The following is a 22,079-nucleotide window of genomic DNA, read 5'->3' on the forward strand; positions in this document are numbered from 1 at the left end:
TTTTTACACACTGTGATTTTAATGAAATATCGATATTACTACTACTATCTTGTGCTAACACACTGTAATATTAAACACATTGTGATATTATTCACAATATCACCAATATTACTACTGATGTCCAATGTTAACACACTGTGATACTAAACACACTGTGATATTATTCACAATATCGCCGATATTACTACTGATGTCCAATGTTAACACACTATGATATTAAACAAACTGTGATATTATTCACAATATCACTGATATTACTGCTGATGTCCAATGTTAACACACAGTGATATTAAACACACTGTGATATTATTCACAATATCACCAATATTACTGCTGATGTCCAATGTTAACACACTGTGATATTAAACAAACTGTGATATTATTCACAATATCACTGATATTACTGCTAATGTCCAGTGTTAACACACTTTGATATTCATGATATCATCGATGTTACTACTAATATCCAGTGTGTGTTATGTTAGCTGACAAATGTTTCCGGATTAGTAGTGAAAATTGCATTTTCAGGTTTTCTAGATAACTATCTGTTTTTTTGAGTGGTGGTTTTTTAAAAATGGCTACACAGAGTTTTTGACACTCTTCCAATCAAGAGGCAGGGTCTGTCTCTCCTCCGTTGGATCTGAGCAGGCTTGAAACCAATTAGTAGAGAGGAACTGATGTGCTGAGAGTTCTGCAACTAGATCATAAAAGGTGGGTAGCTTCCATTGTGTTCATTGGAACACTCATGCTCTGATCTGTCATGTAAGAAATCTGACTATTCCAGAACCACCATGATGGAGAAAGTACGTATAGGCACTCAAGTCAACAGTCACAATGGAACTCCCTGCTGATGACCGACATCAACAGTCATTTGTAAGTGAGCCATTGTGGATGACCAACCCAACCAAACCTTCAAGTAAGAACAGCCCTGCAAACATTCATCTGCAACCACGGGAGAGACCCTCAAATAAGAAATGCCCACAGAGCCTTTCTTGGGCTCCTAATTAACAAATGTGTGAGAAAACAAATCGTTGTTAGTTTACAAAAATAAGTTCTTGGGTAAATTGTTATATAGTGATAGTAATCGAAAGCATTCTGGTTTGTGGGCTGTTATGCTAGAAGGGGATTGAATGAAAAGGAATGGAAGAGGAGAAACCTGTGTTGGACATTGCTGAATTGGCTTGTAAATCAGAATCTTGTGGGAATTTGTAGAGTCTCTAAGTCTTAGGTGGGCCTAGCAATGTTTATTTTAAGAATAATCTCCTGTGAAAATGCTAAGCTACTTTTATCACAATAGTAGTAAATGGACAATTCAAAAGGACATAAATTTCTCTCTCTCCACCGTGTGATTCCCTTCTGTTACTTTTTTTTCAAAGCTTTCCTGAATATTTATTTCTCCAGGTGAATTCAAGATCATTTTGCCATGTTCCTCCCAAAATCTTTTTGCTCTTTTGATTGCAATCCCATTAACTGTATAGGTTAATTTATGGAGACATCATACTATTCAATACTGGGTGTTCTTATTCTAGAATACAGTTCAGATGCTCCTTGATTTATGATGGGATTACATCCCGATAAACCCATTGCAAATTGAAAATATCGTAAGTTGAAAATGCATTTAATACACCTAAGCCACCAAACATCATAGTTTAGTACTGCACACCTTAAATGTGCTCAGAAGACATATTAGCCTACAGCTGGGCAAAATCATCCAACAGAGCTGATTTTATAGCAAAGTGTTGAATATCTCATGTAATTTAAAGAGTACTGTACTGAAAGTGAAAGTCAGGATGCCTGTATGGGTAGTGTGGTGTAAACCCAAAATATCGGAGACAGGTCTCAGTCAATTTAGAAAGTTTATTTTGCCAAGGTTAAGGATGTGCCCGTGAGACAGCCTCAGGAGGTCCCGATGGTGGTTCTATACATTTTAGGGAGACATGAGACATCAATATATGTAAGGTGTACATTGGTTCCATCTGGAAAGGTGAGATGACCCAAAGTGGGGATGGGGGCTTCCAGGTCATAGGTAGATGAGAGACAAACAGTTGCATTCTTTTGAATTTCTGATAAGCCTTCCACTGAGAACACAATTTACAGGAATAGTCACTTAGGTCTTAGTCTCTTAGAGAAACAATATGGCAAAGGAAGCAATCAGATTAGCATTTGTCTCACGGTGAGCAGAGAGGACTTTGAGTTCTGTCTGTCCTTTGTTCACAAGGGATTTCCTTGTGGCCTAGTGATTTTTGGGGTCCCAAGATTTATTACGGAGTTCCATTTGGCTTAGTGATTTGGGGGTCCTGAGATTTATTTTCCTTTTTCAATGGTTTCTACTGAATGCATATCACTTCTCCACCACCATAAAGTCAAACCCTGGTAAATTGGGGACCATCTGTATGTTCCGCTTTCTCCAAGTGTCTCTATGTGTCCCGTGGCAGAGCTACACCATGTCCATCGTATACATCCTATTTCTGTTAAGGTCTATCATAGGTATGTTTTGATTGCAAATGGGATTTTCTACCACTTCTAGTTAATTTTTAATTGATGTTTCCTATAGGACAGCTGTTTTTTATGTTTACTTTGTGATCAACCACTTTCTGAATTACCTTATCTCTGATGGTTTCTCAGTTGATTCCCTTTTGTTTAACACGCATCATGTGAAAATCATTTGACCTCCCACTTTCCAAATTGTGTACATCATTTCTCTCCCTTGCGAATTACACTGGCCAGTGCTTCCACAATGTTAAATTGTCATGATATGGTGGGAATGCATGTTCACTAATGCCTTTGGTTTCCAGCTTGGGAAACTCATACCAATGAAATCTGATACAAGTAATCCACAATCAGCACCAGGGGTACCACTGACATATGACATAACCTTTATCAGCTTACTTCTTCAACCTGGCCTTGATACATAGTGCTCATTTTCATGATCCCAGTGGAATAAGAGGTAAAATTTCTTCAGATTCTCTGAGACAGGCTGGACCTCCTCCCCAGTGGGGAGGGGTGTTCCAGGAGTGGTCATTCCTTTTGCATTCTTCTATTATAACCAAGTACAGGATACAACGATGGCTCCACGGTGGGAGAGGTCAATCTTAAAGGCCTAATGATGGCTTCTTGGTGGGAGAGGTCAATGTTAAAGACCTAAGTGAAGACACATAGCAGAGGCTAAGAGGAAGTACTGTCTATCTCTCATCATTTACTTCTTCCTTGTCTCTCTGCTACTGGAGAATGGCGTGGCGAAATCAGGCTCTTAGGGATGAGTATCAGCCTTCTCCTCTCGCCTGCCTTGAGTGTTCAGGGAGCAAAAAGGGGTTCATGCCAGGTGCGGTGGCAAGGCTGAGGCAGGAGGATGGCTTGGGTTTAGTTCAAGACCAGCCTGGGCAACACAGGAAGACCATGTCTCTTTAAAAAAAAAAAAAAAAATACTGGGTGCGGTGCCTCATACCTATAATTCCAGCACTTGAGGAGGCTGAGATGAGTGGATCATTTGAGGTCAGGAGTTCAAGACCAGCCTGGACAACATGGTGAAACCCCATCTCTACTAAAAATTAGCCAGGTGGAGGCTGGGCATGGTGGCTCATGCCTCTAATCCCAGCACTTTGGGAGGCCGAGGTGGGTAGATCACCTGAGGTCGGGAGTTCAAGACCAGCCTGACCAACATGGAGAAACCCTATTTCTACTAAAAATACAAAGTTAGTGAGATATGGTGATGCATGCCTGTAATCCCAGCTATTCCTGAGGCTGAGGCAGGAAAATCACTTGAACTGGGGATGTGGAGGTTGTGGTGAGCCGAGATCGTGCCACTGCACTCCAGTCTGGGCAACAAGAGTGAAACTCCATTTCAAAAAGACAAAAACCAAAAATAAAACATTAGCCAGGCAATAATGGCATGTGCCTATAATCCTAGCTACTCAGGAGGCTGAGGCAGGAGAATTGCTTGAGCCTGGGAGGCAGATTGTGGTGAGTCGAGATTGTGCCATTGCACTCCAGTTTGGGTGACAGAGTGACACCCTATCTCAAAAAAAAAAAAAAAAAAAATTAGCCTGGTGTGATGGTGTGCACCCATAATACCAGCTACTTGGCAGGCTGAGGCAGGAGGATTGCTTGAGCTCAGGAGTTCAAGGTTACAGTGAGCTACAATCGTGCCACTGCATTCCAGCCTGGGGGACAGAGTGAGACCTTGTCTAAGAAAAAAAAAAAAAAAGAAGAAGAAAAGGAAAGAGAAAGGAAGAAAGAAAGAAAGAAAAGAAAAGAAAAAAGAAAAGAAGAGAAAGGAAAAGAAGGAAAACAAATGGGCTCCGTAAAAAAAAAAAAAAAAAGAAAATAGAAAAGAAGGGAAACAAATGGACTCCATCTCCACTGTGCTGTTAGTATTAATTGACCCAGCAGTTCTTTCCTCCCCTTCCAAGTCGTAACAGCAGAACAGTTTTCAAGGAAAGGTTAAACCAAGCCAGAAGTGGTTGAAAATGTATTTATTTTTTTCAAATGATCTTTTTCAAGCAATAAATAAAACCAGACATATTGACTTCTAAAAAACAAAACCAAACAAAAAAAATCCCCTAAACTATATACATCCTACAGAAATACAGGCATATCAAATGTAGAAATGACATCACTCTGAAAGACGGGGCTATTTACACAAGTTACAAGAATTGCATTGCTGCCTTTAAGAAGCCTCCTCCTTGAATAACTCATAAACTCTAAGGGAGACACGGTACTGGTGGGGAAGCGGGGTTCAAAGAGGAGACATCCTCCATCTTTATTGATGGACAAGATGGTCTCAAGGAAAAAATCAATACCCAAACACTGTAGAGTCCCTTAACAAGGATCCACAGATCAGCTGGCTTTCAAAACGCCTGGAAGGGTGCTCCACTCAAACTCCCAAGAGAAACCATCTTGTCCCTCAGCCAGGCTGGGACTGGCGGTGAGGCCATGCTGAGCCAGTGGCAAACCCGTGGCTGTGGTTTCCATAAGACAATCTGGCTCTGTGCTGTCACACCCAGCCTCCAACAGCGCCTTGACATCCAGAAAGTATGGCAGTTTCCCAAGCTTGGATGCACAGGGACACCACCTGGGGAGCTACGAAACACACTGATGCCCGAGTCCCCCCTAGAATTGGTTGAACTGGTCTAGGAGAATCTGGCTATCAGAATTGAAAAAGTTCCCCAGGTAATTCCAACACGTGACCATGGTTGTACTACTACAGGCTTGGTTGGTGGCCAATTCCCAATCTCCAGCCTCTTCCCGTCATGTTGGAGTCAACTATCCTATCTCCCTCTCTCCATCTTCCCAATATTTAAAAACTTTTCTCATGGCTTCCCAAATTGGAAAACTCTCTGGAATCCAGTTTGGATGAGCAACCAAACAAAATGGCCTCAGGGGGGAATGATGGAGCTGGGGCCTACCAGTCACCAGCTCACCTGCGCTTCAGCCTAATACTGCTCTGTGGGAAAACTTGGTCCATTTCCCCCAAGGTTCCTCCACACACACCCCTGGGCCAGACATTCTGGGAGGGAATGGGCAGCATTCCTCACTCTACAGAACACCCAGTGAACATCCTGTCTTTCATGGGTAATAGCAAAGTTGACAATCAATGAGTGTCAATGCTTTCCTGTCATTACAGAAACTTCCCGTCACCAGAATCCCTTCATGGGAGGATGCATGCCTATTGAAACTCACTGACCTTTTGGACTTACCCTGGGGTGGTGTCTTCATCAGAGATATTGTAAGTCATCCAAAAGGCTTCTGATTTAAGAACAATTTTGTAAAAGTCCTTCTTTCCAATCAAGCCAATGTCCTATTTTAGTTCTAAGTTTTGGGACTCATGTTGTTATCAAGTACAAAGAAAATGGCTTTATAAATAGCTGTTTTGACATTGTGATAGGCGGCTTGAATTGGGAGGAAAGATGTCGCTGGAGCTAGTCCTGAGTTCCGACTGTCCCCATGGCAGGAATCCAGTCTGGGAAAGCAGGACAGTTTTGGCAAATGTGTGCTCATTCTATAATAATGGCATCTATTCTGCAGGTTATCGTCCCTCCCCGCCCGAGCATCCCCTCCGTCCTGTCTCTCTGCTGCTGGGACCCAGGACTTTTTCAGCTGCAGAACCCACTGGACTTCCAGGAATCAAGGAAAAAGTGGGAATGTCCAACAGTGTTGTCTTTAAATGGTTCCATTGTCTGGGAACCCAACCCCTCTATGCTTCACCCTGAACTGTTATTTCCAGAGGAAGCAGGAAGCCTCTGGCTCTTCTAAAAATTGCCCATGGGAGCTCTGGCCTCACCCACAGGCAGAGCTTGGCAAAGTCAGGACGAATGATGCCATCACAGGTTCATGGTCCATGGAAGGGAAGGTAACCAACCTGGTCCTGTGTAGGATGCCAGATGAAAAACAGCATCCCAACGTGACGGTAACATTGAAGCTTGACATTATTTATGGGTGAGCAAGAATGTTCATTAGATGTAGACTCTCAAACGGCTAAAAAAAAAAAAAAAATCATGCTCTCACTTCTAGACAAGTTTGCAATAACCTCTAATCTGGCACTCCATAACAAGACTGTTCCACAATACTACAAACAAAATAGCATGTAGCTTGTTCCCTCCTCCCTCCCCCCCCAACCCTCCCCACAGAAAATGTGTCTCCCTCCAAAGCCATTCCCCGTGTAGAAAGGCCGAACTAAGAATTCAAAACGGCACCCACGTGCCGCAACAGATTCAAAATGGCGCCTGCGTGCCCATGATGCACGTCACGGGAGCCAGTGGCCAGCCGGCTCAGCAGCAGCCAGCCCCGACCCCACCCTGGCGCTTTGGTTTCCAGTTTGGGAAATTCATACCAATGGAATCCGATATAAGCAATCCACAATCAGTTCACTGATGCTCTCTTGCTCTTCCACACTTCCAGGAGACCTGAAATGTGGTGTCCATTCCCCTCTTAATTCAAAAGAGGGATTTAGCCTGCTCCAGCATAGTGATTCGAGAAAATACTTAACTAGGAATTTAAAGAACACAAGAAATTGTTGGTATATTTCACTTCAGGTAACTGCCCGAAAATTAAAACCTCCAATTTATGCAAAAAAGAAAAGATGGTGCTTCAATTTACAAAAGGATTCATTTCAGGGTTATCTCTAGTTGTCTGGTTTCCCCAATGGCTGGCCTTGCCAAATGATTTGCTGTAGGAAAATTTGAACTGCACCCAATTTTCCAGGAGCACCTTAGTGTAGTATGGCATTGATCACAGACGATAGACAAGTCTTAGGCAGGTTTATGCGAAAAATGCTCCAATCACCCAGTGATCATTGGAGAGAAAAAAGCTTGACTTATTGTGGTCTAAAATTGCTTCAGTGGCCTAGCTGGTGCCCAGGAACCAGCTTCAAAAGCAATTCACATTGGTCATGATGACAAACGCCTGCAGTCCCAGACACTCAGGAGGCTGAGGTGGGAGAATCTCTTGAGCCCAAGAGTTTGAGACCAGCCTGGGCAACATAGTGAGATCCTGTCTCTCTCTTTTTTTTTTTTTTAAAAAAGGCAATTCAAACCTAATCCTTCCCTTTCTTCCTCCTCCCACCCACCCTGCCTGCTTCTCAGTGGCAATAAATGCAAGTTGCTCATCAGGTTACCCTGCACCTATCTACAAGACACCATTTACTTCCTGCTTGGACATCTGCATGCTACTGCGCTCAGCTGTTTGACATCAACATAAATATATTCTAAATCCACTGTCACTAGACTTCTTGTACTTACATACTCTGAAGAAAGTCTTAATAAATACTTTATTATTAAGCGTAAATATTCACCTGTTGGTGACTGAGAAATGAAAACCACACCATTGAAGATTTCTTTTAAAAAACGAAATTCCTGTAACTACAACGACGACAACAAAGGGACAAGCACACAGAACCAGGCACTTCTGGGAAACTTGTCTTCCCATCCCTTTGCCCTCCCTTCCTCCCCCTTTAGTAAAGCTGGTTGGGCACGTTTGCTAGGATCTGTGGGTTTCATCACTTCAAGCCTTACTGCTTAAAAAAATGAGGTAAGAAATTTTTATCGGAAAAGTGAAACTGACACATAAACCAAACCAAGGTCTTCCCTGGCTGCTGCGGCAGCCGTTATTGCTCTAAGTCGGAGTGTTCTGTTTGCTTTTAATATGTATTCGGAGTCCTTATTGCCATTCTGGCTGGCCTCGTCGTGGGCCAAGGAGAAATGATGGGGAAGGAGCTCGGTCGCCTGCTCCCAGCTGCTCAGTCCCAACTTTCTGCCCGCATGCGTCCCGTCCTACCCTTGCTGGGAGCCAGCTCTGGTTCTGGGGCCCCCAGGGCAGCTCTAACAGCTGGGGGAGGTGGTGATGGGGCTGTGCAGGTAGGGCAGGCTGCTGGGGGCCGAGTGCACGCCCACGGAGACCGGAAAGCTGAAGACGAACTGCGAGGTGGGGGTGGCGGGGGTCTTGCCCCGCTCCCGCAGGGGTCCCGAGGGGCTGGCGGCCTCCGCGGCACAGGACGTGGCCAGCACCTGGGACTCGAACTGCAGCAGCTGCCCCATGAAGCTGAAGTTGGGCGAGATGATGCTGCGGCGCTGCTTAACGAACTCGAAGGCCTCCTCCAGCCTCACCCGCTTCTTCATCATCAGGTAGGCCAGGCAGATGGTGGCTGAGCGCGAGATGCCCGCCTGGCAGTGCACCAGCACGCGCCCGCGGCAGTCCTTCACCGCATCTGGGGACAGGGTTCAACAGGTTAGTGTACGTTTCTGCAGACCCCGGCCCCGACCAGGGGCTCTGGCCAGCACCTGAGGGTGGGGGGCTCTGAAGGAAGGACTAGCCATGCTAGACCAAGGACTAAGAAAACCCATGGGGGAGAGTCTCTAGAATGCCCCCCATTCTGAGGTCTATTTTCTCGAATCACTATGCTGGAGCACGTTAAATCCCATTATCCGTTCAAGGATTTCCATTTGCAGAAACAAAACAGTAGGGTCCAGGGTGGTGGCTCGCGCCTGTAATCCCAGCACTTTGGGAGGCCACGGTGGGCAGATCACTTGAGCTCAGGAGTTCAAGACCAGCCTGGGCAATATGATGAAACTGTCTCTACAAAAATACAAAAATTAGCTGGGTGTGGTGGCACATTTGTGGTCCCAGCTACTCCAGAGGCTGAGGTAGGAGCATCACATGCACCCAGGAGGCAGAGGCTTCAGTGAGCTGAGATGGCACCACTGCATTCCAGCCTGGGCGACAGGGCAAGGCTCTGTCTCTAAATAAATAAATAAATAGAAATAAAATAAAAACTGTGACTCAGTGCTCCCTGTGTCTTCCTCTGCATCCAAAAACTCTTACCATCTAGGCACCGGAGCCACCCAAGGGGAAGGTGACTGGCTCTGCAAGCTAAGCCTGGGTGTAGGTCCATCTTTCCTCCTTCCTCCCAACCAAACATCCAACATGCAAGCCTTCCTAGTGAGGAAGAGGGGGAATGGCGATCCTTGGATTCAGTGCCTCCCGTGTCCACCCTCAACCCAGGCTTACATGTGTTCCTTCTCATCGTTCCCACCAGCCCTTGGACCCAGGAACCCGAGAGCAGGGCCAGCCTACCGATGTACTCTATGGCTTCCATGAACCAGGAGCTGATGTCAGCCTTGTGATTATCTTCCACCGGGATGCACTTGTACTGATAATGTCCTTCAAAGTGGTTTGGGCAGTCCGAGGAGACATTCAACAGAGCTGTGATGCCCAGGGTGTCCAGCATGTCTCTCCGGGCAGCATGGTAGGCACTGCCGAGGTAGAGGAAGGGAAGGATCTCCACAGGACCCCCCTGCACAGAAAGGGAAACAAATGCCCCCAAACGACATGAGGGTAAGGTGCCTGGCACAGGGAGTGGAGGCTTGTCTAAGAAGAGCTATCCTTTCCAGGCCCGGGGAGAATGCCTGCTAGCCTGGCCCTCCCAGGCTCCCCCTGTAGCCTCCTGGAGCGCCTGGAGGGGTGATGGGCCCAGTGGGACTTCCCCAGCCTTTGCTCTCTACTTGTGGGCAGGGAGACCAGGGCAGGAAAAGTCTTGTGGGACTCTTCTGCAGCCCACCTCCCCCATGGCAAAGAAGCGGCAGGACAATGCTGGCCTTATGGCACCATCTGTGACACTGAGTTTATAACTGCTAATCATCAAGCCACTTGCTGTGTGGTTTAGATACTTATTTGGTTGGATATGTATTCACTGGGCATATCAAAAACACGTGTGCGGTGGCTCACGCCTGTAATCCCAGCACTTTAGGAGGCTGAGGTGGGAGGATCATGTGAGCCAGGAGTTCAAGACCAACATGGGCAACACAGTGAGACCTCGTCTCTACAAAAAATGAACCTGGCATGACGGTGCACATCTGTAATCCTAGCTGCTTGGGAGGCTGAAATGGGAGGATCATTTGAGCCCAGGAGTTCGAAGCTGCAGTGAGCTATGATTGCGCCACAGGACTCAAGTCTGGGTAACAGAGTGAGACTCTGTCTCTAAAAATAAATAAATAAGCCGATGCCTTCTTGGCCACACAGACAAGAGAAAGGATCTTGGTTAAATGAGGCAACGGTGGCTTAAATTCAGCACATGAGATGTGGGCAGCAGAGTCCACCTAACTGAAAGGGCTGGAGGGTGGGCTTGTAAGAAACACAGTGGCTCAAGCAGGTTTTCTTGGAGGGAGGGTGGGTGACCATCTGTGTCCATTTGGCTGATGCATGGGGGCAGCCTGCCTGTCGGGGACTGAGATGTATTTCATGGCCTGCTACTTCAAAGGAGGATGACCTCAGCTTCCCATACTGTAGGTCCCCCAGGGCTTCTGGAGGCCTCCTCACTTGTCCACACACCACGCTAGAGGTCAAGCCAGGGAGTCATGTCTTTAGACTGTTTTCTTAGGAGGATATTTAGAGAGGGAAAGGGAAGATTTCCAAGGAGTAAATGGGCCCTACCAAACCTCCCACCCCAATACTCAGGGTTCACCACATTCTCCCCAAATTGAGGTATAACATTCAAAGACTTAAAAAAATCTCAGGATTGGATGTGGTGGCTCACCCCTGTGATCCTGACACTTTGGGAGGCCAAAGCAGGAGGATCACTTGAGGCCAGGAGTTCAAGAACAGCCTGGGCAACAAAGCAAGACTCCCAGTCTCTACCAAAAAAACTTCTTAAATTAGCCAGGCATGGTAGCATCACCTATAGTCCCAGCTACCAGGGAGGATCCCTTGAGCCCAGGAGTTCGAGGCTGCAGTGAGCTATGATCACACCACTGCACTTCTGGTGACAGAGCAAGACTGTCTCAAAAGCAAAGACAAAAAACACCTTCGGAATTCTGAAAAGAAGGCATCCTTTGGCCCCTACGCTGCCCCTGCCCCCCACTTCCAAGCCCTGCCCCCCGAGTCTACCTGGTCATGTAGTGGGGTCCCGCAGGAGCTGCAGCCCAGGTCCAAGGACTCTGTGGCACTGGGAGGAACCGGGGGTGGGATGGCTGCCAGGGCCTTGGTTTTAGAACAGAATTCTGGGTACTCGGAGGAAAACCTCTCGTAGCCGCCTGTAAAGGAGAAAGCTCAGGTTAATGGGGTCACTAAGCCAGCAGAAGTCAGAATGAACTCGACTCCTACAGACTCAGGCGGGCTGCTTGGAAAGGCAGAGACTGGAGTGCTTATTGGCCACTGGGTGGCGCTGTGGACCTAGAGAATGGCCATGGAGCGGTTTCCAGAGATGCAGAGGACACACTCGCCAGGACTGCAGCAAAGCTGGAAGGATAAGCTTTATGGACAAGACCTGGGTTAGAGAGGAAGACATACAAAGGAAGACGTGCAGGGGATGTGCAGAAGGGACTCTGCGGAGTAGCTCCTCAGGGCAATGACAAAACAGAGAAGGGAAGGTCACGCTGGGATTCCAAGGACACTAAGCACCTGTAGAGACACCTGCCACCCCTGATTCCAGCCCTTCCTCGGGGGAGGTTCTTCAATGTGAGAAAGAAGGAAAACAAAATGACCCTGGCACAAACTCTTCTGGATCTCAGTAAGGGAGCAGATGCCCATTCCACGTCCTCATGAACAGCTGTTCTGTCACCAAGAGGCCAGAATAAGAGAAAATGGGCTGAAATCGAAATAAATCCCTCATGCTACATGCAGGTTTGGGGCAAGGGAGGATTTCCTGACCTGAGAGTGGGTAAGCCCTGGAATGGTTATCTGTGGGGTCACCTTCCACAGAAGGGAGATCTTTTAAATAAAAAAAGAAGAAGATGATAAATGGCCAGCTGAGATGGGATAGGGTGGGTGCTCCTATTCAGGAGGGGTGGAGGCGGGTGGGATTCAGGGAGAGGCCACAGGAAGGCCCTCCAAAAAGGCAACCTTTCAAGCCCTATCTCTGGCTTTCTTGTAATCTCTGGGACTTCCTTTCGCGGCCAACTTCCAATTCACAGTGCTATCAATGTATGGCCCTGCTTTTATTTTTATTTTGCAGTTTCTGTAGGGCCAGAAATGGATTTGATTGATTCAGTGGGGCCTGTGCGTTGGAGAACCGCCATTCCAACAGACCCATTCAACTGACTCCAATGACAAGTTGGCCGACGGTCCCGGGTGTCGCTACCTTTACAATCTTCATGACAGTGACATAGGACCTCTGTGCCCTAGGGCCATTCATAGAAATTTTCCAATGTGCAGACATGTGATGGTGAGTCAGTCACTTGCCCCAAATCCCAACCCTAAAGACTGCTTCCTACTGAGAGGAAGGAAACGGTTCTCTACCACATCATAAGGCTTATAGAAACAGGGTGTACATTTTTTCCTCTCTGACCGGAGGCTTCTCTATTCCCCTCCTCTCCCTCCCTCAGGATATAAATGGATCTCTCTCTGGTCACAGGCCCTTGTTCCTGCTGAGTCACAGTGACCAGCCTCCCTGGATGGAAAACCTGCTGGCAGGGCTGGTACCGCCAGCCTCGGTCATGCTGGTGGCCTCGGCAGCCACCTCATCACAGAAGCACCCCCTCCCTCCCATCATAAACCCCTTTCCTTATTCGGCTGCCATCACTGCTGCCCAAAATGCAGTAATTAGAGGATGGGGAAAGAGGAAGGAAATATCTGTCTGCAGCTGAAGTCCCTCAGGGGCCTCAGTGATGGGAAACTTTGGTCCATGCTCCCTTTCGGAGAAAGTGGAAGGGAAACCCAATCATTAACAGTGGTTGAGCACTTGTATCCCAAGCCATCACTCGTTACTCTATATACTTCTCTAGGATTTGCAAAAATTGTAACTACATGATCCTTTTGTGTCTATTACATAATCTGAGCTATTAAAACACATTTTTAAATGACATGTTAGACACAGGTGGTGTCCTGCAAAAACTCACCACCAAGACAGATAAGCTGTCACCTGCACTTGAAAGTGAATGGTTGGGTGGCCCAGGAGTGCCAGGGCAGGCCCCATGGTCACAGAGCAGAGCGGCCTTCAGGGCTGGAGAAGCAGGAAGAGCCCAGAGCAGCTGAGAGGATGTTGTCCCCATTGCTGAGGGTATGGAACAGGGCACTGGAGTGAAGTTCCGGAAAGGGCACAGGCTCTGCTATGAGGTTGCACCCCACTCGGAGCATTTATCAGCTGTGCAGCCCGGGCCTCCTGAACCTCTCAGAGCCTCTTCGTTGTCTGTAAGAGGTGATGAAAGTCCCCTGCACAGAGGCCTTTGAGGACTGGTTCCAACAGCCAGGCTCTGTGCCTTGCATCAGGGAGACAGATTAGGACGTTTTCCCTTCTCGGTGCCTACATGGAGGGGTGCCCTTGGGTAAAGGGCACCCTCAGCAGAGATCCTCAAAGGCCAAAGAGGAACCAGGGGACGGGGTAAGGCTGGTAAGGTACTGCACATTTGACAGCCTGCTCTCCCAGAAACCTGTCTCCTGGTTTCGGAAGACCTCCAGACCTCACAGTGAAGAAAGAGGAAGGGTTCCATATTCTCTCCCAGGCGTGGCCATTGCTGCCACTCAGCAGAACCCTTGTCAGGGACCTGGAGCCAGCTGCTGGCCACAGAGTGGTGTGGGAGGCAGGGAGTGCCCATGTGACCCATTAGGTGGGAAACAGGCTAGATCTGGCCTGAGGGGGCCATTTGACATCTCCCCCAGGCTGATCACAACTGTCTCGAAAAGGCACCATTAGAAGGCAGCAGAAAAATGATTATGGGAAAGTCAGTTTCCTCTGGGGGAGTTTTAAAGAACAAGCAAAAAGGAACAAGGTGAAGAAGCAAATTCACTCAAGGGGCAGGAGCACTGGGAAGGTTCTCATCCCTGACAATGGTCGCCAGCTTTTGGGGTCTGTGGCTGGTTGTCACAAGATGCTACACTAAAGGGAGTTCCTTCTGGTAGGCCCTGGGCTGCACTCAGGCCAGCACTCATGGGTGAGAACGATATGCTCTGGGTTGGTGGAGCCCTGAGGACACAGTGAAGGTGATGCGGGAGGATGCATGCAAGTTAGCATTCATCCATCGGTGGAAGAAGCTGCTCAAGTCCACCTCCCACAGGGCCAAGGCCCAGTAAGTCACCTCTGGGTGTCAATCTATGCCACCTCTGCCTTCCATCCCTTCCTGGTGGGCCCTTCTCCAGGGGCAGTGCCTGCAGGTTTCATCAAGTGAAGACAGACTTTTCATGCAAAGACAGAACTGATCCAAATAGGGCACTGCTGATATTTCACCAAACTCTGCTTCTATCCATTGCTTTCCTAATCCAGGCTGTCATTAAAGAGTCATGACCCACATTTAAAAACTGAATACAATAGAATAGGAATTAGGAGGATATATTACCCTTAAAGAGGATATCATTTCATGGAACATTTTTTCAGATGTGCATGTATCCCTCTCCCGGGTCACGATATAAATTAAAATGTGTTTCTTACTGTGGGCAGGGTCAAAAAAAGATTATTCTAAGGCTACTTCCACTCAGTCCCTCCTATCCATCCCCAAATCCATGCAAGTACCATAGCCACAGCTCTTTCAAGAGCTAGATTTAGACCACCAAGTTTTATCCCAAAAAAATCATGACAGTGAAAGCTTATTTTCATTGTCTGCAAAGGGGCAGGGCTCCATCCCGTGCCCCTAGCAGGTGTGCAAGGAGAAGTGGAGACAGATCCAGATGTAAGTCCAACTCGAGTTGTGGAACTTGGACGAGTATGTTCCCTCCTCAACTCTGGTTTTTCCCACTCTCAAAATGTAAAAATTTATTATTATAATGATCTTTAAGTTCCAGTATCCTGTACTTCTAAATATCCAGGATCTACTTATTTGTGGGTCGGTTTTGCCAGCTCTGAAGCAGCAGGTGCCTAAATTCTGCATTTCTATCTTCTGAATAATTTCATTATCAGATGTGCCATTCTGAATGAATGAATTCTGTTTTTCCTATGTCCTCTGAAGGTATGAAATGAATGTATTGAACGTTATCTGTGTCCTACTGAATGTAATTCCATAATAGGTTTCTTACTAATTTCAACCTGTTTTTCCCATGTTCTTATTCAAGAATATATTTTCTATTCCTAAATCTCTCATTTTATCACCTTTATTTTATAATTTTAAAGTCTGGAAGAAAAAAAGAGTGTGATTTTCATCAGACTTACTTGAAGAATAACTCCATCTACATTTCAACTCCGCCGTGCCTCCTCCTCTTCACATCCTCATACAGGAAGGCAATTTTCAAAGTTTAGTGGAAATGAGGACCCCTCATCAGAAGCTCTCCCCCGCACTCCCCCATCCCTTGCAGGAGTAGGAGATAATGTATGTAAAAGTACTTTAAAAAGGGCAGATCGATGTAGCTCTGATAATATCACCATAATAGCACTGTTAATGGGATTTGTGATGGGGAAGACTGTCCTTTGGTGATGACAATGGTCATGGATCTTTTTTTTCCCTCAGACAGGGTCTGTCACTGTCACTCAATCGCCCAGACTGCAGTGCAGTGGCATGATCATGGCTCACTGTAGCCTTTACTTCCCTGGGCTCAAGCAATCTCCTTGCTTCAGCCTCCTTAGTAGCTGAAGACTATAGGCACATGCCACCTCGCCCGGCTAATTTTTATATTTTTTGTAGAGACCAAGTTTGCCACGTTGGCCTTAAGTGATCTGCCTGCCTCCTTCTCTCAAAGTGCTAGGATTGCAGGCATGAGCCACCACACCCGGCCTTGATCATGGATCTTAACATGGCTGCCACTTTTTCCCCATTACGCCCCCAACACTCAGAATAGTGCCAGATCCCAGGCAGGGCTCATGGCCTTGCTCTTGCCAGAAAAGTCATGCTCTTGCAAGAAAGTCTGGGGTTGTTTGAAGGCCATTTGCCTTTGGGAACTCTACTTTAGGTGAGTGTTGACTTAGTAAGCACCGATGTAAATGTTGAGCTGTATTTAAAATCCAACTAAGTGAACTTCTCACCTTGAGACTCTGAACACAGACACCTGGACCTTCCTGCCAGCTGGCTGACACCTAACGCCATGCTGGGGGCTCGAACTGGTTTGCAGTCTCTCCCAGTCCTCCTGGGCAATCTGCTATATTCAGCCAACTGCCTTCTGTTGGAGTGAACTTTTCTTCCCGTCGTGCTTCCTCTTTGTTAGCTGGGAACTGCCTCCCGGTAAGGAAATCTGCTATCTGGTTTCAGATGTTCTGATTTTTTTTCAAGTAATTTCTTGGTTCAGTAAAGTGGCCACCCTTTTCTCTCTCCCTGTTTTTCTGAGCAACCCATTTTTGTGGGTGGAGCCCACCTCTCCTATAAGCACCTAGGATAAGCCCAAAGAAATTGTGATGGTCTAAAGGGTCAAATTTCACTTTCAATTTTCACCTACATCTGTCTTTAGTTACTTTTGTTAGTTGGAAACATCCAATGTAAATGACGCCCAAGGAAGTGAGTTTGCTTCATTGTAATTATTTAACGAATTACAATCTGGGTTAAAAATTACCTGCAAGGCCTAGCACTTACACTTCCAATCCTTGGCTGTCATGGGCATTGTATTACATTTGCAAGCAGAAAAGCTATTATATTTGGAAGCAGAAAAGCTAGTCACTTTCCCTTTAGGTAGAAAAGTTATGCGATATTGACATCCCCCAGAGCTGTGCTGTTTGATGCCATTGCCCTCCTGGGGAACTGAAGACAGAGATAGCAATGGTGGGGTTAGAGAGAGAAAAAACGGAAAAATGTCACCAGAGTTTCCAGAGCTGTTAAGTGTGCCCCTCTTCCCCCACATTCATCATTGGCCTTAGTGACTGTTTTCTACAGAAAGGGTAATATCAGGGACTGTATGGTCAGGCCCTGGGCTATTGGAGGCTATCGGGTACTATAGGGTGATTGGAAGGAAAAACTGAAATATCTAGATGATCTTCCCCATTTCTCAGACAGCTCCAGGACAGCTTTCAAATAAGAACTGACAAAGGCTGAGGGAAGTTTTGGGTAGGTGGAAACGAAGGCAATGTTTTGATACCTGAAATCTTTTTGCATAACAAACTGTTTTGTTATTTGGAGTTATTAAAGGCAAAGAATAGGGCAAGAAAAAGCTCTTTTTGTCCTTCTCTAATGACCAGGGGAGTCTCAAACTCTAATCCAAGGATTTATGAATGAGAGAGAAAGGGATTTCAAGAAGTGTATTGTGATAAAATCTGAAAAACTAAAATTTCCAAACTGACCCTAAAAATGCCTTACAGGATTTTAAGTTAAATGAGTTTTTAAAAAGTTACCCCACTGGAAATCCTTTACTAGCAAAGATAGAAAACATTAGATTTTTCGTTATTGCTTTTAGCAAAAGTCGGGTAATCAAGGAAATGCTAAGGCTAGGTTGTACTTTATTGGTATTAAGCGAAGTTTACCTCCTGCCACCTGCATGGAGTAACCAATTCAACGTGAAGTAACCCCTCAACGTGGCAGAAATAGAAAAACTGAATTTTAAAATACAATTAATTCAGACAATTAGATAGCTTTGGCTGGGAATGCTACTATCACTTCTGAAAATATTCTGTTGCTTTTACTGCTTCCCCTAACCCCTCCAAGAATGGCAGACACCAACCCTCAGGCCTTCCACTGGCTTCCTGTCCTGCTCTACAGACATGCACAGGCACACATGAAATGAAACATACATAAATTTCCTCACTGGAAAATAAAATGAACAACTCCAGTAGGAAACAAATTCTCCAACCCTTCATCAATTAAGGCATTTACTAAAGATAATCTAAGGAGCTTTTTCTTCCTTTGCTTCTCAAAATTCCTCTTTAGGTCTCTGCCCCAGAGCCCCCTCCCGGGAAACCACATTTGATCCACTGCACTGGCTTCCAGGCGCGGAAGGGAGGTGTATCTGGAGACCTGGGAGACACCTTGATTTCCTTCCCCAGCCCCTTCCCGCAGAGCTGTGGGAGCAGATACTGACTTTTTCTTTCTGACCTCTCTAGGGATGCTTTCCATTAGAGAGCAAACAGCAAGAAGAGGAACTGGGTTAAAGATGGCCTCTGCTGAACACATATGTCAAAATCAGCTAAGCTAAACCGAATAGGGCCCAATTAACCTCAAAGATGTTCATCACCACTACAGAGCAAGCTGGAAGATTCCCCCACCTCTCAATTTTAAGTGCTTGCTTCCACGGACAGGCTCCCTTTGCTTGTGAAGTAGAAGCTGAACTTCTGGTTACAGGGGGCAGGGGAGGAGGGGCTATTCCAGAAGAGACGGAAGCTAATCCGTGGCCCCGGCCTGCACATCTCCATCTGCAAGGATGTCCACCTGGAGATGCAGAACATGATCCTTCCTGCCCGCATCGGGGCCGACTACGAGAGGCAGTGCAGGCTCCAGGAGGAAACAGCCCTTTAAAATACTTCTCTTCCGTTGGCCAGGCACCTCACCACACACCGGACGGCTGTCATTTTACCAAGAGGCCTATCCCACCCAGTCACTAGCATTGCCCAGAATCTCCAGGGCTCTCGAATCGGTCTGGCTGAGGAAACGGAGGAGGTTGGGGAGGGGGACTGTCAACGGGATTCACGAGGGACAGGGAAATGCCGCGCGCCCTGGGAATAAACCTTAAAAAATAATCCCTCTTTACCCGGGAGCGGGGCCTAAGTGGCTGCAACCCCGGAAGCCCAAGGGACGAGGTCCCGGAGATGCCGCTCTAAGGCGGTCCCCTCGGGATTTCTTCCAGGAAGGAAACCAAAACACAACAAAACAAACCCAGACTCCACGTGGGGCTGGAGCCCAGCCCCAGCCCTCCTGTGTTCTCGCGGGTCCCGGGTTTGGAGGCCAGGGAAGGAAGGCGCGCCCGCGCTCTCCATCGGGGGGACTCGAGGGCAGCGCCGTGCACGGAACATCCCGGCCAGCCCCGGCCACTCGAGGCGACTTGCGTCCCAGAGGAATTGCCCTCATCTCTCCCACCGGCGCCGACAAGCTCAAACAATGGACGCCCACCCTGGTGGCCTAATCAGGACCTGGCCCCGCTCAGCGGTCAGGCCTTCCGGGACAAGCCCCTTCCTGGCACTTTCTCTTGGAGCGCTTTGGGGAGAAGGGAGGGGGACTGGGCTCAATTGGAGGGGCAAAAGACGGCCCCCGCGGAAAAAGAAAGAAAAATCAGCAAAATCGCCTTAGCAGTTCAACCAAAGGTCACCAGCAGCCTTTCCCCAGCAGCTGACAGGTCAAATGGGCAGGAAACAACTGCGGAGAACAAAGCCCCCCGCTGTTCTGCAGGGGCGAACCTGGCTCCTCAGCACTGAGCAATTTTGTTGTGTTTTTTGGAGGGGAGAGGTTTCCACCCCCCTCCAGCTCCCTTCCTCCCTGGTGGACAGGTCGGAAGAGGAGCGGAAAGGAAAGGAAAGGAAAGGAAAGGAGGGAGGCGGCGAAGGCGCCTGCAGGGGGAGGAGCGGCTCTTTGATGAGGTGTGGGGGGGTCCGAAATGCCTCCCGGGCTCGGAAGCGCAGACCCTACCCGCACGAAAGAATGCGTGGAATGCGGCAGCGGGAGGCGGGGGGCGCAGCGCGGCAGGGAGCGCCCGGACCCCACGCGCCCTGTCCGCTCCCTAGCCCGAGGGCCGCGGACCCACCCGGCCCTGCAGGTGTGGCGGGGCCCCCGGTCCCTCCAGGGACTCGGACGGCACACGATTTTTCCGGGATGTCTGACTACAAATGTGACCAGGCAGCCCCGCCGCCAAGAGTTTCGCCAGGGCTCGCTAAAATCCGGCACGCGCCGCCATCAGATAGTCGAAAATCCGAGCTGAACAAAAGGTGGTCATTCTCCGCTGCCCGGATTTGCAGGAGCTAGAGGACCGGTTCCGCCCGGCGTCCCCCAGATACCCAGTCCTCCAGCCTCCCGCTCCTAGAGCATGGATCTAACCCGGGACGGGAATTGGCCACCTTCCAAGCTGAGCTCGGAGTTGGGCAGCGGGAACGCAGATACAGATCGCTCTATACAGTGTGTGCAACCCAATCTCCTTTCTGCATTTGCCAGGGTCTTGTTTTCAGTGAAACTGGCAGGGCCAATTGTACCTCGGCGCCCACTCCTCTTCACCCTTTTCCCCACCTCTCTGATTCTCCAGGTCCGGCTCAGTGCAGGGCCCTGGCAAGCCAAACCAACAGGCCTATCTTGTCCCCACGCGCCCCGTGGTACTTGGGAACTGTTCCCGGGACTCAAGATGGGCCGCGCAGAGTCGCCGCTTCATCCTCGAGGCCAGGACGGTTAGTGTCAATAAACGGGGCCTCGCTAGGACGGTGCGGAATTGCAGGTGAGCGGGGAAACCCGTCCACACTGTCCCTGAGAACTTGAAGCTCTCACTTGCACAGACACCTTGCAAACCTGTACACACTGACACACAAAAGGGCGCGCGGGGATCCCCGCAATCACGAATCACCCCGGGAACTCCTTCCCGTGCCAATAAGGTGCAGGCCGCCAAGACCCCCTCCATCTCCCCTCCAGCTAGCGCCCGGAGCCCGCGTTTACCTTTGAGCAGGCAGATGTCAGTGCGCTCGGCGTTGCGGCGCAGTGCCTGCACCACCAGCGACACGGTGCTGTCCTCACGGAGGCTCTCGGCGCGCGGGCTGCGCTCGTCGTAGACGATGACCGCCGAGTAGAGGCCGGAGCGCAAGCGGGCACGCACCTCCTCCTCCGCGGGCAGAATCTGCTCCAGGCTCACGGAGCCCTTAGCTCGCCGCCGCACGATGGTGTTGCAGCGCACGTTGACCGAGCCTCGGATGTAGCCCGCGCTGTGCGCCAGAAACGGTCTGCAGTCCAACAGCAGGCACTTGCCGCCGCTCGGCAGCCCCAGGGCGCCGTGGCTGCCGCTGCCGCCCGCGCCGCCGCCGTTCTCATCCCGGTTCATCAGCCTTTTGAGCACGCTGCAGTCCATCTCCCGCAGCTCCTCCATCGTCACCATGGTCGCCGAGAACAGAGGCGGCTGGGCGCGCGAGGAAGAGAAGGGCACCCGGGCTGCCTAGGCTGCAGGAAGAGGCGGGTGAGAGCTAAGAAGGGACGCCCGCAGAAGTGGCCCCAAACTTGGTCCTCAGGGGCTCCCGCGGGCGAGCCTCTTCTCCCCTGTCCCCTTCCTCCTGCAGCCTCGCGGTCACATAGCAGTTGGAGCGGCCTGGGTGCCCAGCCGGGCGGCGCGCACCGCGGAGGGGAAGGCGGCGGTGGAGGAGAGTGTGTTTATGGGAGAGGACCGCGGACTCTTCGGCGGCTGCCTCCCGTGTATTTTTGCCGGTCGCGCGGCTCCTGTCGCCACCGGCGCAGGCGCTGCCGCTCCCCACGCTCCCCCGGCGCTCGGCTCACTACCCCAGCCAGAGTTTCCTCCTGGGCTTAGAGATTTATTAATGCTCCTCCGCGCTCCCGGGGGAGGGGGCGCTAGGTACTACCCCGCCAGGCCCCGCCCCGTTCCATTCCGGGCCCCGCGCCCTCGCCCGCCCCCTCCGGGCCCCTCCTCCCACCCCCTCGCCAGAGCTTGAATGGAGCGCGGCCGCTGGTGCCTGGTCACGGGAACTCGACGTCACAAAGAGCGGAGTAAACAGGGCGCCGGGTGCTCGCAGCCAGGCCCATTCATAAAACCGAGGCCGAGAGGAAGAGGGAGGCGGCCTCCGACCCGCCGCGAGCTGCAGGCAGCGCCCGGACTTTGTGAATGGAGCGCGCGGCGCC

General features: G+C 49.2%; 1 protein-coding gene across 1 annotated transcript; it reads right to left on the reverse strand.

The window, feature by feature from the left end:
• Positions 1-4,457: 4,457 nt before the first annotated feature.
• DUSP4 (dual specificity phosphatase 4) lies at positions 4,458-21,819 on the reverse strand. The gene is made up of 4 exons (XM_023216845.2): positions 20,895-21,819; positions 11,377-11,522; positions 9,568-9,787; positions 4,458-8,701 (listed from the first exon to the last, which is right to left on the reverse strand). The coding sequence occupies exons 1-4, from the start codon at positions 21,325-21,327 to the stop codon at positions 8,316-8,318; spliced, it is 1,185 nt and encodes a 394-aa protein (XP_023072613.2). The 5' UTR covers positions 21,328-21,819; the 3' UTR covers positions 4,458-8,315.
• Positions 21,820-22,079: the final 260 nt, after the last annotated feature.

Source organism: Piliocolobus tephrosceles, chromosome 7 (assembly GCF_002776525.5).
Source record: "Piliocolobus tephrosceles isolate RC106 chromosome 7, ASM277652v3, whole genome shotgun sequence".
In the NCBI taxonomy this organism is placed as follows: domain Eukaryota; kingdom Metazoa; phylum Chordata; class Mammalia; order Primates; family Cercopithecidae; genus Piliocolobus; species Piliocolobus tephrosceles.

What these genes read in the sequence shown, in the direction of transcription:
- DUSP4 (XM_023216845.2), bottom strand. Translation starts at nt 21,327, where the DNA reads ATGGTGACGATGGAGGAGCTGCGGGAGATGGACTGCAGCGTGCTCAAA. An exon ending in TGACATCTGCCTGCTCAAAG is followed by an intron (nt 11,523 to 20,894) that starts GTAAACGCGGGC and finishes TCTCCTTTACAG; the next exon opens with GCGGCTACGAGAGGTTTTCC. An exon ending in GGACCCCACTACATGACCAG is followed by an intron (nt 9,788 to 11,376) that starts GTAGACTCGGGG and finishes CTTTCTGTGCAG; the next exon opens with GGGGGTCCTGTGGAGATCCT.